Here is a 16873-nt window from a genome sequence, read left to right on the forward strand (position 1 = left end):
TACATTAACTGCATGCTGTACATTGGCCTCTTGTCACGTTGTTGTCTCTCTAACATAGAGTTCCTTACACTAACTGTATGCATTTAACAAAACATTTATTTTGATATATGATATTAATAATCGGTGTTGGTTACCTTGACAACACACAGCAGATAGATTGTGATTCATCGCACCTTTAAATAGTTGTCACAGACCAATTTGTTCTGGGCACAGGAAGCCTTCTCTTGGGGTGACTGACAAATGCCAAAAGCTGTGCATTTGAATGTGCCAACTATGGTGTGGGCACAGTAGAGTTTGAGCAGTTTACACTGCTCCTTCAGTCTGAAATGGCAGGCATGCTGTCAGCAGTTCACTTGGGTCACCCAGGGTTGCACAAAACCATCCTGCAGCTTTGGTGACCCCTTTACCACCAATGCCCTGGGTACCCCTGGTACCATATACTAGGGACTTGTAAGAGGGTAACGTCTCTGTCAATTGGGTTTGCCAATTCACACACAACAGTTTTGTGAAAGGAGCACTGGCACTGGCACTGGGGACTGGCTAGCAGGCTCCAGTGCACTGTCAGAGTCAAAAACCAGCATCCAGTAGTTCAAATGGGGTCAAAACATTGCTGGACATCTGCATAAAGCCCTGTTTTCTAACAATACTGCTAGCAAAAAATCTGGCTTCGAGATTGGAATCATTACTATCAATCCTAATTCAACACAACAGTTCCTATTTATGAAAAGAATGTTGGGTTCTGGGGTTAAAGATTATTAATAAATGATATACGTGAAAGACCAACAGAGTTTAATTTGTCTTTTCCAACTTTTGCACTTGATATAGAGAAGGCCTTTGACAATTCTAATTAGGAATTTATGAGGGGGTACTGCGACGGCACAGAGACTCAATTTTCTTGAAGTATGTTACAAGTTGTTTATAAAAAATCCTAAAGCTGTGTTGAAGATACTCAATTCGCTTAATGTACTTTCAGGTTTTACATTACCATGGGAGGGAAAAACTCCAAATTCATCTAATTACTACTTTGAGGCCTGCCCCTCCCATAAGATAACATTAGTAATTCCTTATTACATTAGGGGCCAGATGTATGATCCATTTTTGCATGCGCAAACGGGTCTGTGACCCGTTTGCGCAAGCAAAAACCCTACAGGGCCATGTACAAACAATATTTAGAAAGTCGCAATTCGTTTGTGACTCGCTAAATAGCGCTTGCGACTCGCAATTGGGAAGGGGCGTTTCAAGGGCGCCCCTTCCTAATTGCTTCTCTGAGCCCTACGTATGACTGTTTTGTGACCACAAGTAGGTGGTGATGGAGTTGCAAATGAGAAGGGGTCCCCAGGGGACCCCTTTGCAAATACATGCGAAAATATTTTTTAAGGGCAGCCAGTGGTCCCAGGGGACACTGCCTGCCCTTAAAAATGAAACAAAAACGTTTAATTTTTGTATTTTTAAATGCAGCCCGTTTTCCTTTAAGGAAAACGGACCGCATTTTTAAAAAAAAGCTGCTTTATTTAAAAGCAGTTCCAGACATGGTGGTCTGCTGAGACCAGCAAGCTACCATCCCTGGGAGGGCCAGCCATTCTCAATGGGGTCGCAAAATGCGAGGGCCTCATGAATATTGATGAGCCTCGCATTTTGCAACCCCATTGGAAATCGCCAACAGTGTCTCTGACACTGTTGTACATTTGGAATTGCGACACACTATTTTTCGCAATTTGCGAGTTGTAATTCCAAATGGTCGTACATCTGGCCCTTAATAGTCTAAAATTCCTAATTGAGAGGTGGTAGACATGTCATGCTTAGTATCTATGAAACTGTAATGATAATCCCTCTGTAATGGTAAAGTTGGATTTTTCATTCCAGTTTTGAAAAAGTAACTTTTAGAAAGTTGGCCTTTTCCTGCCCTTGGCACATTCTGCCTGCAGCCTGTCTTGCGTCACATGACTGGGTGTAGCAGACAGACTTTGTGAATTCCTCTCAGGCAGCCACACAATAGAGGGGCTATGTGTGCCTCAATTGACTCTCTGCTGGCAGGATGGGGGGGGGGGGGGGGAAGAGCTCAGCATAGCCTGAATTACACCTGAATAACCTGTGCTCTGCCTTTACAAAAATGGCCTATGGACCCTGTATTGTCACTGCAGCCATCTTGGTGCCAGGGCAGGAGAGTCAGGAAATTCCATGCACTTTAAAGAACTTTCCCAGAAGCTTCCCCCACCTTCCAGAAGAAGGGCACCAGGACATTTAAATCTTGCAGTTCACTACTGGACCTATGGAAGGACACTCAGAGGACTGTCTGCTGCTGTGACCTGCTAGGCACTCTGCCAGACTGATGCTGTGCCTGGAAGGACTGCGTTGCTGCCTGGGGCCTGCCTTGAACCCTCAGAGGCCAACCCTGCTGTTGAGCCCTGCATCTCCTCCTACACCCAGGACTACCAGAAGTCACTCCAAGCCTAGACCCAGTGAGTGACTCCTGAACCCCCAAGAGGTTCCCCACCAGTCCTGGACCCTTGGTTGCAGGTTCCAAAACTGAGGACTTAGACAAAATTTGGCCAAAACGAGCTCTGAGATCCAGAAGGAGACCAGGACCAACATGCTCACATATTCGCCCAAGGTACATTGAGTGTCAGATTGACTTTGCAGCTTCTCTCAATTCGTTCTTCTCCTCAACAGCAAATCTGTTTCAGTGATCTGTCGCCACAGGGGTGACCGACCTCGTGGAACTGCCTTCGGCTACAGCCTTCTGCTTTGTCCCACTGCAGTTTTACGACTTTTATTTCGGCGACTAAGTCCAAGGGTAGAAATCTTAATTGCAGCTTCAACCCAAGGCCATCTGATGACGGAGCTCCCTCCTCAGACACCTCCTGCAGCCTTGCACTGCTGAACTTTACCTTCTCAGACATTTTTCTTCAGAAATGTTTCTAAGTCCGTAGTTAAGCTCTCACCTGGCCAAATCCACTCCTTAAGTTTGAACCACACTTGCGGTCAGCCTTAACTTTCAACTTTGACCCAGTCTTGCGTGACCAGATGTCCACAGTTGGCGCTTTCCTCTTTTAGGCACTATTTTGAACATTAAACTTTAAATATTCATAACTCTGGTTCTACTGATTGCATTTTTGTTGTTTTGGTGTCAAACTATTTAGTACGTCTGTTGTTGAAAATTGGTTTGGGATTTTTCTTGTGTTGTGTTTTCATTTTATTACTTTTGTGTGCTGCATAAATACTTTACACATTGCCTCTAAGTTAAATCTGACTGTTTTTGTGCCAAGCTACCCAGGGTTAAGCACAGATTAATTTAGTGACCATTTGTTATTCACGCTGTAAGGAATTGTGGCTGTTGCTTGACCAGGGCTCACATCCCAATCAACCAACAACCCAATTTCTCACAAGTAGCAAGATCCGGTCTTCGAAGTAGAAGGAGTAAGAAGGACACAGTTGCCGTAAGGCCCACAATTTTGAACAACTCAGCCTGGCTGTGTCAACAGTTCTTGCGCTGATAGCTACAGCTACACAGATTCCATACTATGAAGTGCTCCCTTGGAGAGCTGGGACAGCGCAGAGGAAAGGAAGCAGGTGCTGCTTTAATAGCAGTGTACAGCTGCCCTACCAAATATCAACAACAGAAATGCAAAATATTTGCAGTACAGACGTCAGGTACTAAGCAAAACAATACAAGGAAAGACAAAGAATTACAGAGATATGAACTATAAGAGGCACCTTTTGTTTCCCCCACAATATCCTATCTTACCCCAGACTTCTGTTTCATCGGCTTATCCTAAGGCTTTAAAAAGTGTAGGGAATCCACAACCTGTCAAAGGGAGAGGAAATACACAATCACAACAAGGCGTGACTATAGGTCCCAGCACAGCAAGCTCCGATCCTCACCCTACTACTTACTTTATGCATTTACTCATCCTCAAGCAAGCACCTCTCAGAAACCAACCAACGTAAAAAAAATAATAATAATAACCACGCCCCTCTAACTATTGAAGGGGAGTGAGACTTCCGGTCCTACTCCTGTTCTTTTACTGTGGACTCAGTGCTAGGGCCTGTGATTATTTAGAGAGATCAGTGCTTGGACCTCACCCTCCTTCATAAATTCTGTGTTACTTTGGTTGGAACGTGAGTGGTTCATGTTAATTTCATCATTTTCATTTATTATCATGTTTATGTTCGTGCCAATCCATGTTTCTTCACTACGCGGCGGGGTCACGTTATCTTGCATTTGTATGAAGTGTGTCTAGTCCACTTTTATTTTTAGGTTGAGTTTTAGCGGCAGTGCACATGCGCTGCTCGCTCTGCGAGGCATACAGTAGTAGAGTATGGGAGACAAGCTGCCCTCACTCTCCGCCCATATTTTTCATTGGCTTCCTTGTTTGTCCTTCGTAAATTCTGTCTTCTGATTGATTATGAGGGTTATTAGTCCTGTCTTATTATGCCATGTCGTCATTTGTACCCTCCCATGGCTATTGGCCCCTTTACTTCGAGTGTTACACTGTACAGACGTGTTATTTAGAGCACTATTTTTTTTGCCTTCTCACCCCTCCCCCGCCAGCACTCCCATTGCCTGTACCTTCTTCCCCCTCCCCCGCACTCCAGTTGTCCGTGCCTTCTTGCCCCCCTGCCCCACCCGCCCACACTCCTATTTGCAATGCAATAGGTCTCGCATAAATGCGAGTCCTATTGCATTGAAATGCTTGTTGTGTGCTTGACATCTCATGGTGTAATGAAACGTTAATCTCTATATGTCCTTATATGTAAATGTAGGGGACCCTTTGAAGAGTCCAGCCAGGCCACCGGAGAGCTTCCGGGGCTGCTCTGGCTCTGATTGTCAGTTGCTGTGACTGACGTGAATGAATGGTTTTTGATGCACCTGATCCCTCCCCTGGCTGCAAGCTTAGAAGCTCTGACATCACTAGGGAGTTAGACTGTGAACAATGAAGCCCCAGTGGAGGGTGCTCGCGGGTCAGCTGGCCTCCATGCCGTCCTTTGAAACCATGTGACCCACGCCTGTTTCTGTTCACGAGGCGGAGAAGCAGTGGTTGTGTGGAAGGGAGTCTCCCTCGACTTAGATCATCCCTTTGCAGGCGATGTAGCAGGAAGGTTTTCTCTTCCCCGTGAGAGTAATGTACTGTTCGTCATTTCTGCTGGCACATTCTGACTCATGCAAGATAAAAGCAGGCTATATTTTCTCCTAACTTTTTTTTTATTTACTACAACCTGCAATGGTGAAAACACCATTCTAACGACATGGTTAAGAAAAGCCCAAATGACATCATTGAGTGCTCTCTAGCCCACTCTCCCCTTTTTCTCCAAAAAGTGACCACACCCACAACAATTCTCCACGCGCCGGATTAACCAACCTCCACGATCGTGCTGCTTTCTCTGTATTTGCGCAAGAAAATCAGTGTAATGGAAATTATCTATGGAAGGGCACGCGATGGTTCCGATTTATTTGAAAACAGATTATTATACTGTTAGAAATAGGGGTCTCTAGTTGGCAAGGGCTTGCATCTTTGTCCAAATAGGGACCCTTCTTCCTAGTCAGGATATGGGAGTTACACTTCTTAAATAAACCCTGCTCACCCCCTTGGTAGCTTGGCACGAGCAGTCAGGCGTATCTCAGAGGCAGTGTGTAAAGCATTTGCACATAACCAACAGTAATACAGTGTAAGCACTACAAAAGGACACCACACAAAATATCCAATATTTTTATATACAGGTTGGGGTGCGAGCAGCGGCTCGGTGGCGGCGTCAGATGGTGTCGACAGTGAGACCAGGGTTGCGGTGCGAAGTGAATACGGTGCTGGCAGCTCATGGTGCAAGCAGCGGCTTCGTCGTTGCTGAAGTGCTGTCGTCGGCTGATGAACGGGAGTCGATGGCGCCGGTGTCCGTAGGCCAAGGCTGCGGTGCGGGATGAGGACGTGCGTTGTGTAACTTTATGAGCGGTGCCCCTGAACCACGGTGCAAGCAGCGGCATAGATTTCAGCGTGGAGCGGCGTCCTCGGGGATACCAAGGTGTCGTCGTGAAGTGAGTCGGTTCGGAGTGCGGTGCCCACAGGTCACGGTGCAGGCAGCAGCTCAGTGGTGGCATCAGCAGGCGTCGTCGGTGAGACCAGGGTCACGGTGCGGCATTGCGGCGGTGCCCTCTGCGGTGCCTTCAGGACACGGAGTTGGCAGCAGCGTCGTAGAGGGCGTCGGGTTGCTTTTTCTTCTATTGCAGCACAAAACACACAGTTCCCAGGGCAGAAGAGCTTGAAGTCTTTGCTGTTCCTGAGACTTCTTGAACAGGGGGCAAGCTCTACCTCAAGCCCTTGGAGAAACTCACAAAAGTAGATTGCAGAAAGTTCAGTCCAGTCTTTTCACTGCCCAAGACAGAAGCAGCCACTGCAGGCCAACACAGCAAAGCACACAGCAAGGTGGTAGTTCCTCTTCACAGCTTCTCCAGCTCTTCTTCTTGGTAGTCTTCTTGGTCCAAAAGAGTTCTAAAGTTCAGGGGTCTGGGCCCCAATATTTATATCCCAAAATCCTTTGATCTCTTAGGCAGAGAGTGTCTGTGGCCTGCCAGAACAGTTCTGCCTTCTCTGGCGTGGCTTCCTGGAAGGAGGTGGAGACGGCATTGTCAGAGGCAGACCAGACCCATTCAGGTGCAAGGAAATCTCCTTCCCCTACTCTAAATGCAGCCCAGGTCTATTCAGCCCTTTCCCGACCCACCTAGACTATCCGGAGCCACTCCTGCTCCCCAGATCTCTGTCATCCGAAAACCAGACAGTCAATTCACATTGTAGCAGAAGCACACTGGATGACTGAGCAAGAAAATACCTACTTTCTAAAAGTGGTATTTTCAAACACAGAATGTAAGAATCACCTTCCCTAAAAGATGCATCTTTAGATTCTGAGTTCAGGCATACTAAACTTTATTTTCCTACCTAATTCCTTCCTCGGGCCAGTTATGTTTATAAGATGTTATAAACAAACTCCCCATTCGTCCTATGGGGAACAGGTAGCCTTTCAATAGTGAAAAACGAAATTGGCATAATTTCACTATCGGGACATGCCACACACACACCAGGGCATGTCCTACCGTTCACATACACTGCACCCTGCCCACAGGGGTACCTTGGGCCTACCTTAGGGGTGGCTGACATGTAAGAAAAGGGAAGGTTAGGGCCTGGCCAATTGGGTGCACTTGCCAAGTCGACATGGCAGTACCAGACTGCACACAGGCTCTGCAATGGCAGGCCAGAGTCACATTTATGGGCTGTTTGTGTGAGTGGCACAATCCAGTGCTGCAGCCCACCAACAGCATTTGATTTACAGGCCCTGGCACACGCAGTGCACTTTACTAGGGACTGACACATAAATCAAATCTGCCATTTTACCACAGGAGCACTTACACTTCACCACTGATCAGCAGTGAGAAAAGTGCGCAGAAACACTACGCCAGCAAAAACAGAGTCAAAACCGGGAGGTCAGAAAGCAAAAAACTCAGGGGAAACACGCCAAAAGATGCAAAGTCTAACATATACCTAAACAAATTGTACCAAAACAGGTGAGGATCTATGAATAGGCCCAAACCCCTCCACTTGAAACGCCATTAAATGAGCAACCTTATTGATAATTCTGACAATTTAATGTGATAGTTCTCTTTTTTTATGTAGTGCCTTTTGGGCGCCAAAGCACATCAAAGATCTTTTAATAATATAGAAGCACCAAATAAGCAGTAGTGTGTCAAATGCAGACAGATGCATCAGACAGAATGTGCATTGTATAACAGAAGCTGTAAGCAGGGTTCGAGAAGAGCTCATGATCCCTTGAATACTGTAACCCACGTCCAGTTTACCAGGAATCATGTGTGATGTGACATTTGGGGCTCCTAATGTGGCCGGCCATGCCTGCTCGCCGAGAGCCACACATACCACGTCACTTTCCCTAAACTTGTCATTCGGTTCCCTGTCAGAGCTGGAGCCCTGCAGATGTAAGCATACATCTGGTGGACCTTGGCAGGTTCCCTCCCCTTAAAAATAAAAAAAGAAACCAAGACTGTGCCAGGTGAATCCCAGCTTCCCTCCCACTTCTCTTAGTCAGAGATTGCTACATGCCAACTGCACAAAACATGGCGATCTCTTCAAGGTGCAACACCCCCACAGGCTGTCCGTGTGCTCACATGTGTTTTGCACATCTGCCCCCCCCCACTGCCCTCCACTGTCTCATTTATATGTACTGTATTCAAGGCATGTTCACCCCTTCACAATCTTGAATAAAGAGCACATTGCTATGTACAGCGCACACACGTTTTGACTTATTACGATGGTTTAAGAAAGTCCAGCTTGCACCTCAGCTTTTCTTCGGTTTACAAACTGTGCTAGTTGCAAAAAAAATAATTTCAAAAAACAACAACAAAAAACACTTTAATTATCTATAGTAGTGTAACATGCCAATTGGCCGTAAAAGGAAAAGTCGCCCCAGCACATAGAGATAACCTAGACCGGTGCTCTCCCGAATGTTTGATCTTGTGCATGTTTGCCAGATAGAGGCGTGTTTTCAGGGCTGCCCTGGGCCCACGAAGGGGGCCCTCTTAAGAGGGCGGCCTCCCTTAGTGCCACACGATGGCACACGAGTCAGCCGCACAGTGTTTTGGGACCCTCAAGGGTCCACATGCCCGCGTCACTTCCGGGCAGGAGGGGGCAGGGGGCGAGGTACTTATACCTCTCCCGCCCACTGGTCGCCCTCTTTGTTCTGCTGCCCTGATGCCGTTTGGGTCGTCCCTCTGGTCGGGTCTGGGAGCTCTTCGCGCGATGAGTGATTAGCACACCCTCACCCCCCCTCCTTTTTATCGAGAGTGCGTCCTCATCCGGCCACCGTTTGGGTCCCACATGGAGGGGTAGAGGGAGGGGGCAGTGCTCCCAGTATCTAAGGTCGACCAGGGGGACGTAGTAGGCAACTTTGACGTAGAGGTCAGCCACCCGCCCAGAGTCTGGTGTGACCTGCGAGCCTGCCGCCGAGGCCCAATTTGGGGGAGCACTAGGTGCGGGTGGGCTCGGCAGCGTGCGTAGGTGCCTTCGTTCTGCCGTTGGAGGCATGGGTGGCCGCTGCTCAAGTCTTGCCACGGGCCGGAGGTGCCGCGGGTGTCGTGGTGATTTGGGGTTCCTGGGGCCGGTTGTCCCTTTGGGAACAAGGTAGATTGGGCATGTGGTTTTTTTAGGCGGCAGGGCAAGCAGTTGTTTTCTTTTGTCCCATGTCTGAGCGGGGGTGCAGAATGGGGATGCCTGGTCATGTGGGTGCCCATGCTTTAGAGTGGCTTTGGCAAGTTTCCCAGGGGTTGCTCAGGGAACGACTACAGTGAGTCGAGAAACCCGCGTCTGACCTCTTAGCCTCTGGCTTGTTCCGGGCAGGTCCACTGACCTTTATTTTGCAGGGAAGACACGGGGGGCTTTGGGGACTTGGCCAGCTGCAGAGGAGCTTGCGGAGACAACATAGTGCCTGCCTCGTTTTAGTGGACCAGACTGGGATAAGTGCAGCATGGTTATGGGGAACATCTAGTCTCCAGCTCGTCACAGACCAGGAGCCTAGTGGAATCGCGATAGATAGGTTTTGAACTTCCTCATTCTGGACCGTGTTAGACCGTATCAGACGATCTGATGATGTGTATTGGTGCTCCTTGTACAAAGATTATCAATCCGCAGGTAAGACTGTATGGATATTAAAGCTTGTGGACAACGAATTTATTAATCACTTGCGTTGACATGTTACCATCCAGAAGTTTTGTTTAGCAGTGTGGACCAAAGTTAGAGGCGAGCTCGGGGGGACAGCAGAGGGCAGCACAGGAGTGGTTTGTGGTCTATGGAAGCTCAAAATGCCACTTACCAGCATGCCGCTGACATGGAAGCCATTTGCAATTCATCCCCTCAACCGAGAGTTTGAGTCCTAGATAGATTCTAGCACTGGAATTACATATTTTGCATTTGTAATTATTTCGTTACCCGGAACTCTTGCTAAATTGTTTCGCACATACTCTCTCGATCACCTGATTAGGCATGGGTCATATTTTAGGCACACTAAATTATTCAGGATTTTAAGTAAGCAGTATTGTTACTGTTTCAACGGCATGGGCTGCTCCCATGTCCATACGGGGATGGAGTTCTGAGCCGGGCATTTGTGTCTTGCACCACACTTCGCCGGGCGTGGGGAGCTCGCGGGGCTCAGCCTGGGTACGTGTTTTGAGCGTGTTAATGTGTGCATTGAAGGAAAGTATGAGGGGGAGGTATTCTGGGGAAAGGTTACATTCACACCCTGGACCCCACCCCCGATGACCGGAGAGGCGGATAATTTCGACACGCCTCAGGACTCAAGTGCTGTGGCCAGGGGTCATGCGCAGTGTGGCAGCGGGGCAGCGGGGCAGCAAATTCGTCGATCTGGTCGTCCAGTGCTGCCATCACAGTCGCGGCAGGGCCAGACCGGACTCCCACCCTCGTCGTACAACCTCAGAGGGCCTTGGTGGGGTGTACGCTCGGGGTGCGTGCATGGGATCATCCGCAGGAATGTGTAGTTGTTGAGTTTGGTGATTATTTGTAACCTTGGGAGCCATTGGCCCTGCAGGCTATAGTCATAAGGCTGCAGCCTCCCGCAATCATTTGATGTTTACAGATGCGAATGGGGTCCGGACAGGGACTATCTGAGTTTAGATGTTTGAAGTCCGTGCATTGGGGAGGGATAAACCGGCTGTCCAGGGCAGGACATTAAGCAAGTGAGAGCTGTAGCTAAGAGGCAGTCTTTCATCGCTGGTCTCATCCGTCTTTCAAGACCAGGGTTCTAGCCCCAGCAGTGGGGGCGTTGTCAGTGTTGTTGCGGAAATGTTGGTGCGCATCCGAAGGTGCCGAGCAGCTGGTTGCTGCATCTCTGTGGCGGCATGGGACCGTGTCGTCTGTCATTGGGCTCGAAGCTTGGAATGATTGCCGCAGGAGCAGTGGATTTAGTGGCTTGGGACCCGGGTTTGGGCTCGGCGTCTGCCCTCCATCCTGTGATTCCGGGCTGAGAGAAGGAGAGGAGCGTGCTCCGAGGCAAAGTGATTAGCAGGTGACCCGACTAGGGGGCGGGTGGCTCGGTCTTATTTTGGGGTTCGAGCGCCATGGCACAGCCCCTGTCAGTGGCCAAAATGTATCTTGCAGCTTGGCACTGGTTATTAGCGACAAAGTGCAAAGAAAGACTAAAGGCAGTTATTTGGGCAGTGTCTTAATAATCACACTTAAGTTACTGGTTAGTGATGACATCAGAAATTTAATGAAAGGGAAGCTTGGCAAATAATTGAATTGTAAGAAGAATGTGGTATTCATGAACAGGACTATACCTCTCAAGGGACAAGTATTTCAGTATCCAGTGCCTTACCCAGCCTTTTTGTTCTTTAATTCTTTAAATCCGCCACTGGGTCAACATGCGTTTTCTGGTGGTCATGCATTGAGGATGTCCTTACCATGCGCTGAATCACAGCAAATGTAATTATACCTGGGGAAGCAAAGACCTGCCCGAGTTGGCCCGGGCTTACCAGTTTTGACTAAGGCTACTCAGTGAGTATTTAAAAAGAATTATGAGCCTTTTTGGGGATATCAGAATGGACTGTCTGATTTGACTGTTTTTTAGCTAGCTAATGTAGTCTCTTCTCGCTGTCGTGTCCCTGGCGTCGCCTGTGTTCTGGTGAGTGCAGAGGTATTTTCAGCCCCCCTCCCACTCAAGCCTTCCCCCCTCCATATGGTAGTGTGTGGTGTGAGGGGGGGGACAGTCGAGCAGCGTGGTGGGTGGCCCGAGGCCCCGTGTGCAGTGAAGTGGGGGTTTTTGAATAGCAATTTCAGTTGATACCAGAGTACAGCTAGATCTCAAAGTTCTGCAATGCTGAGCATTTTAATTGGGCTCGTCCAAGGGTGCTAGACGCGTGTTTTAGCTCCAGGAAGGCCCATAGTTCTCTTCCGAGAAATTATATTATGAGCTCTGTTTGGCCCTCTTGCAGTTTTGCTAGTGGGAAAATAACCAATCCACCCGACACACGGATTGTTTTTACAAATCAAATCCTAACCTGGTGTCGGCCTGGTGTGTTGAAAATCGTATGGCAAATAGCCTTCTTCTATAGAGAGTGCACTCTGTTATTTCCAATTTGTTGAACTGAGAGGTAGACAAAAGTTTGCAGAAGCACAGCAGGGAAGGCATATACTTTGCTTTTATTACCAGTAGTAAGCGTTTTAAACTGGGCCCTGACAGATTATTGAATAGGTTCAAGAAAGCATGAATCAAGCCGCTCTAGTTTGATTTGATTTCCTCGAATTGTCTGGAGAGGAAACCTTTGATGTTAAACAATAGGCCCAGGTACTAGTCAGCATCTTTGATGGTCTTGTTGATGCGCCAACCACCCTTCCGGTTGATCCTTTTGCCAGTGTGTTAGAAGCTGGCTGGCCTTCCGCGATTTATGCTTACATTGTTGGCTGCACCATGGGAGTCCAGCTGGTGCAGTGTATGTTGCAGGCCAGTTCCAGTCTGATCAAATATCCCTTAAGTTTGGAGGGGCACTGTCTGTTGAAGAGGTTGGGGGCCATGTCAGCCACATAGAAATTAAAAGTAGTGGGCAAGGACACAACCCTGTTTAGACCTCTTGTTGGGGAGGGTAGAAGCACAGATAAGTGTAGCGTATTTGGAAATCCCATGCAGGGACTACTTCCTTGGCTCAGTCGGATCAGTTCAGAATGGTGGAATTTTGATATTCTTACACAATAGCCACAGCTCTTGCCTAATTACCTTATGCAACTACCAAACAGCGACAAAGCCAATAGTCCTGGCTGGCCACAGCTCCTAGGTGACAGGATGAGTAACCACATGGGTAGAATGGTAGAAGACCAGTCTGGTCCTCATTGTGGGGTGCATGGAGGACTTTTTCTTGAAGTTATGGGCAGATCAGTATATGTGACACACAATTGGTTTTGCACACGGCAGGGGGAGGGGCCCTAACATTTTCTACCAGTTTAGTTAATCATGGGGTACGCACTTGTCAAATTTGTACCTTGTTTTAACCCACAAAATGAGAAAGTCAAGTCTGGACTTTCCGAAAGTGCGGCAATGGCCCACCACTGCTATTTTCAGCAGCAAGTTCACCTGTGCTAAAGCTGACTGGGTGTTTTTTTCTGGTGCGTGGCACCGTCACTTAATTGTCACCATCGGCGCCTCTGACAGTCTGCCACGAGGTGGCACTGTCTGGCTTTTAGAGAGGACCACTGCAACAGGCACTGAGTAAGTCAAGATCATTGTTGACTATTGCCTTCTGCCCAAGCCATCCTTTTAGCCTTGGGGTGCCTGGATTGCCTCATTTGTTAAATAGAGGCTTGTCAGCTCTGTAATTTCAACTGCCACGTTTGCTGCGCTTCAAGTACACAGGTTGTATGTCGCCTGACAAGTTCTGCTTGCATTTTAGGTTTACATTGGGTTTGGTCCTACCATTTGCGATCAGAGAAAGTAGATAATCTGGTTGGATATAGCAGTACATGATCTGGAACACTTAGCAGTAAAGCAGGCAAACATGAAGCACATAGATCGTCATCCGGAAGGGGGAGGCAGATGTGTCAGTTCTGTTTGGACAAATGCTCTGTTAGTAAGAGAGCTCCGTGGGTTAAGGAGTGCACGGCAAGGATCTGGGGGTAACCAGCAAAGGTTTGCTTCCTGAGTTTGTAAAGTTGATGAGATGGGCCAAGTTGTGCTGCAAAGCACCGTGCATAATCTAGAAGTCACAGTTTTGAATACTAGCACATGTCGTGCATAATCTATATATCACAGTTTTGAATAATAGCACATGTCTTATGCACAGTTCCTATTAGGTTCTGATTCCTCTACTCCGGCACAACATCACATATATTGTACATTCAGGACACATGTTATATGTTCCACCGACCCCGATAAGAGATAACCACACATCTTCAGCGATGTCAATCATTATGGGTCAAGAGAGGCGAGTAGGGGTTGCAACAAGACACCTGCAGCAGTGAGTGCCGCCAGGCGGCAAGGAGTTGGTGAGTAAATCTGACTGGCAGGTCCCGCTGGGTGCCTGCCACCTGGCCACTGCAGGTTGTTTATTGTGATCTGTAAGGGCTCAGGAGGGGTCACGGGAAAGTAAACCTGGGCTGATTCAAATGCGGGGTGTGGTGGTGGTGGCCCCTACCTCTTTTCACAGGATCACTCATTGTTGGGTCTATCCAACGATCATCTCAATTGGCTTTAAATTTACAGCCTCTCTTGTTTTGCCATACGGTGAGTAGGTTAGCCATGAACTTTAATAAAGTGCTGCAATGGCCCACTAATGCTATAGTACAATGCTATAGTACAGCATCTAGTTTACCGGTGCTAGATTGGACCATCATTAGCACCAGCAGCTGCTCACATGGGTAGCAGTAAAGCTTCCTTATATTTCACCCGGGATTGGGGCTGGCAATGTCATCTAACTTTGCGGCTAGAAACGGAATAGGCAAAGACATATCTGTGATTGTGCAATGCGCACTCAGCAGTAAAGCAAGCTAAGTTTCAGCATAATCCTGGTATACCTTCACTATAGCCAGGGTTAGCAGGACACATCTGGGGTGGCCTTGAACAAGCGGGATGCGGCGTCGTCTGGGGATGCCCTCACCATATGTGTAAGAAGATTGAAAACTGACCAAGCAGGGGAAGGGATGGTGATCTCGCTGTGCAAACTAGATATTTCCAAGTATTGCCCGGTGCGCCTAGTCTCGACTTACCTGGCTCTGCGCCCAGCGACAGAAGGTTACCTGCTGGTGTATGCAGGCAGTACACCCCTTATTAAGTTTCAAGTGCAGCACATAATGGAAGTTTGATTGGAGTTCTCAGGCAACAAGATTCAGGGCAAATGCTTCTGCAGACATTCATTCCGAATAGGGGCAATGATCACAGCCTTCAGGGCAGGCTTGCCGGCTGAGCGCATCAAACAAATGGGGCGGTGGGAGTCCCTGCGCAACAAGAGATACATACGGTCCTGAGGGCACGCAGTTAGGCCAGGGGGTCGGGGGAAGGTGGGGATGCGCTGGTAGGATTAAGGGGGCGCGAGGGGAAATGTTGCGTCACCAGATGCCGGTGGCTTGCAGGGGAGTGAAATTAAGTACATTTTGTTTTAGATGTTATAATGGTGTTCAGTCTTCAATAAAACGAGTTTGCAAACCTCCACCTCTTTATTTTCCAGGTACGAAGGTCTGGGTGATTGGCCATTCAGGCGTCCTGTGGGTGTCACGGTGGGCGGAAAGCAGGAAAGGGAGGCACAGCCTTACTGCCACAGAGATTATTTGGCTGGGATTCCCAGACATGCGATGGAATCTTTTGATGAAGTAACTTCAACAGAGACTGGGGGGGGGAACTCTCCGCCCAATGTGTTGGTGATTCACCTGGGAGGGAATGATCTGGCTTCTCTGGGTAGAAGGGCACAGCTGCAAGAAATGAGGGCCACAATGTGTGAGTTGAGCAACAAACTGGGGACCTGTGAATTATGGTGGTCTGAAATAACCCCCCGGCAGGTGTGGCAGGGGGCGCATTCAGGAGAAGCCAGGGAGACCTCACGCAGGAGGGTTAACAGCGCCATGCGTAAATTCACCGAACAAAGGGGTTTTGGTTTCATCCGGCATGGTTTACTGCACGCAAAGTCCACAGGGTGTTTTGATGAAGATGGGATACACATGTCCAGAGTGGGAATGGACCTGTTCTTGCTTGATCTGGGGGAGGCCCGGAAACAGCAGGGTGTAGGTAACAAGGCCTATAGTGGTGGGGGGGGGGGGCTGGGATGATGGTGGCCACACCCAGTGCTGTGGCAGAGTTACAGGGCGATCCAGAGGCTGTAAGGTACAGAGGGGTACCCTCTGCATGAGCACCACAAGAGTGCAAAGGCCAAATATCCCCAGAGAGGTCCTCGCGTTGGACCCTGGAGGAGCAACGGCGCTCCGTTAGTCCTACGGGCGGTTGTGGACCTGGGCAACCGGGGGTTGCCTGCAACGCTCCGCCCCCTTTCTGGGGACGTGAGTTAGGGGGTGGACTGGCGGTCCACCGGAGGGAGGGGCTAACCTCTCCCCCAAATCTGGCAATCACTGGTTGGCTAGGGCCACGGTGTAATTCGGCTCATCAGGTGGGCAGGCGGCGAGGGGCTGCCTGCCCTGGGATCGCCCATAAGATAACCCACCATGTTGGCATATTTGTTATGCAAATAAACCTGCAGCAATTTTCTCCACAAAGAAGGTGTCTTGTTTGTTTATTTCTCCAGGATATTGCTGTGGGAGGGATGGGGAGTGTTGCCGATATTGGCACTATGCAGGGCTGCCCAGGGCCCACGAAGGGAGACCTCCTAAGAGGGCGGCCCCCCTTAGTGCCACACGATGGTACACGAGTCAACCGCACAGTGTTTTGGGACCCTTAAGGGTCCACATGCCCGTGTTACTTCCGGGCAGGAGGGGGTGGGGGGCGAGGTACTTATACCTCTCCTGCCCACTGGTCGCCCTCTTTGTTCTGCTGCCCTGATGCCGTTTCCCTCCCCACCGCTTACCCGGCATACAGGCAGGGGGGGTGTGTTTATCTAACTTATTATTTTGTGTTGCAGACGGAGTTACAGGTAGGCCTGGGCGAAAATTTCGTTCCGTTCGCGGAAATTGCGATAATTTGACATTTTCGCGTTCCGCGGAGAGCGCGAAAATGTCAAAAATTCCGGTTTCCGCAGCTTGGCGATAATTTGTTTCTTGCTCGCGCTGTAAAATAATACATTCTCGCGCGCGCGCGATCGCCTTACCTGAATCCCTGCGTTCGCCGACAAGTTTTCTTGATCCGGTCGCGTTCTCCATGAGATGTTGTATTGTTTTTA

At 48.8% G+C, this 16873-nt stretch overlaps 1 protein-coding gene across 5 annotated transcripts in view; it reads right to left on the minus strand.

Annotated features, from left to right (window-relative positions):
- SLC35G1 (solute carrier family 35 member G1) overlaps positions 1-16873 on the minus strand; it is a 124956-nt gene that overhangs the window by 16863 nt on the left and 91220 nt on the right. The window contains exon 3 of one of the 5 annotated variants that reach the window (XM_085606018.1): positions 3746-3805. The exons of the other annotated variants lie outside the window; for them this stretch is intronic. Coding sequence (XP_085462144.1) covers positions 3781-3805 — 25 coding nt within the window. The 3' untranslated portion in view covers positions 3746-3780. The remainder of the gene's footprint in view (positions 1-3745; positions 3806-16873) is intronic. 5 annotated transcript variants of the gene reach the window in all.

Source organism: Triturus cristatus, chromosome 1_2 (assembly GCF_964204655.1).
Source record: "Triturus cristatus chromosome 1_2, aTriCri1.1, whole genome shotgun sequence".
Taxonomy (NCBI): domain Eukaryota; kingdom Metazoa; phylum Chordata; class Amphibia; order Caudata; family Salamandridae; genus Triturus; species Triturus cristatus.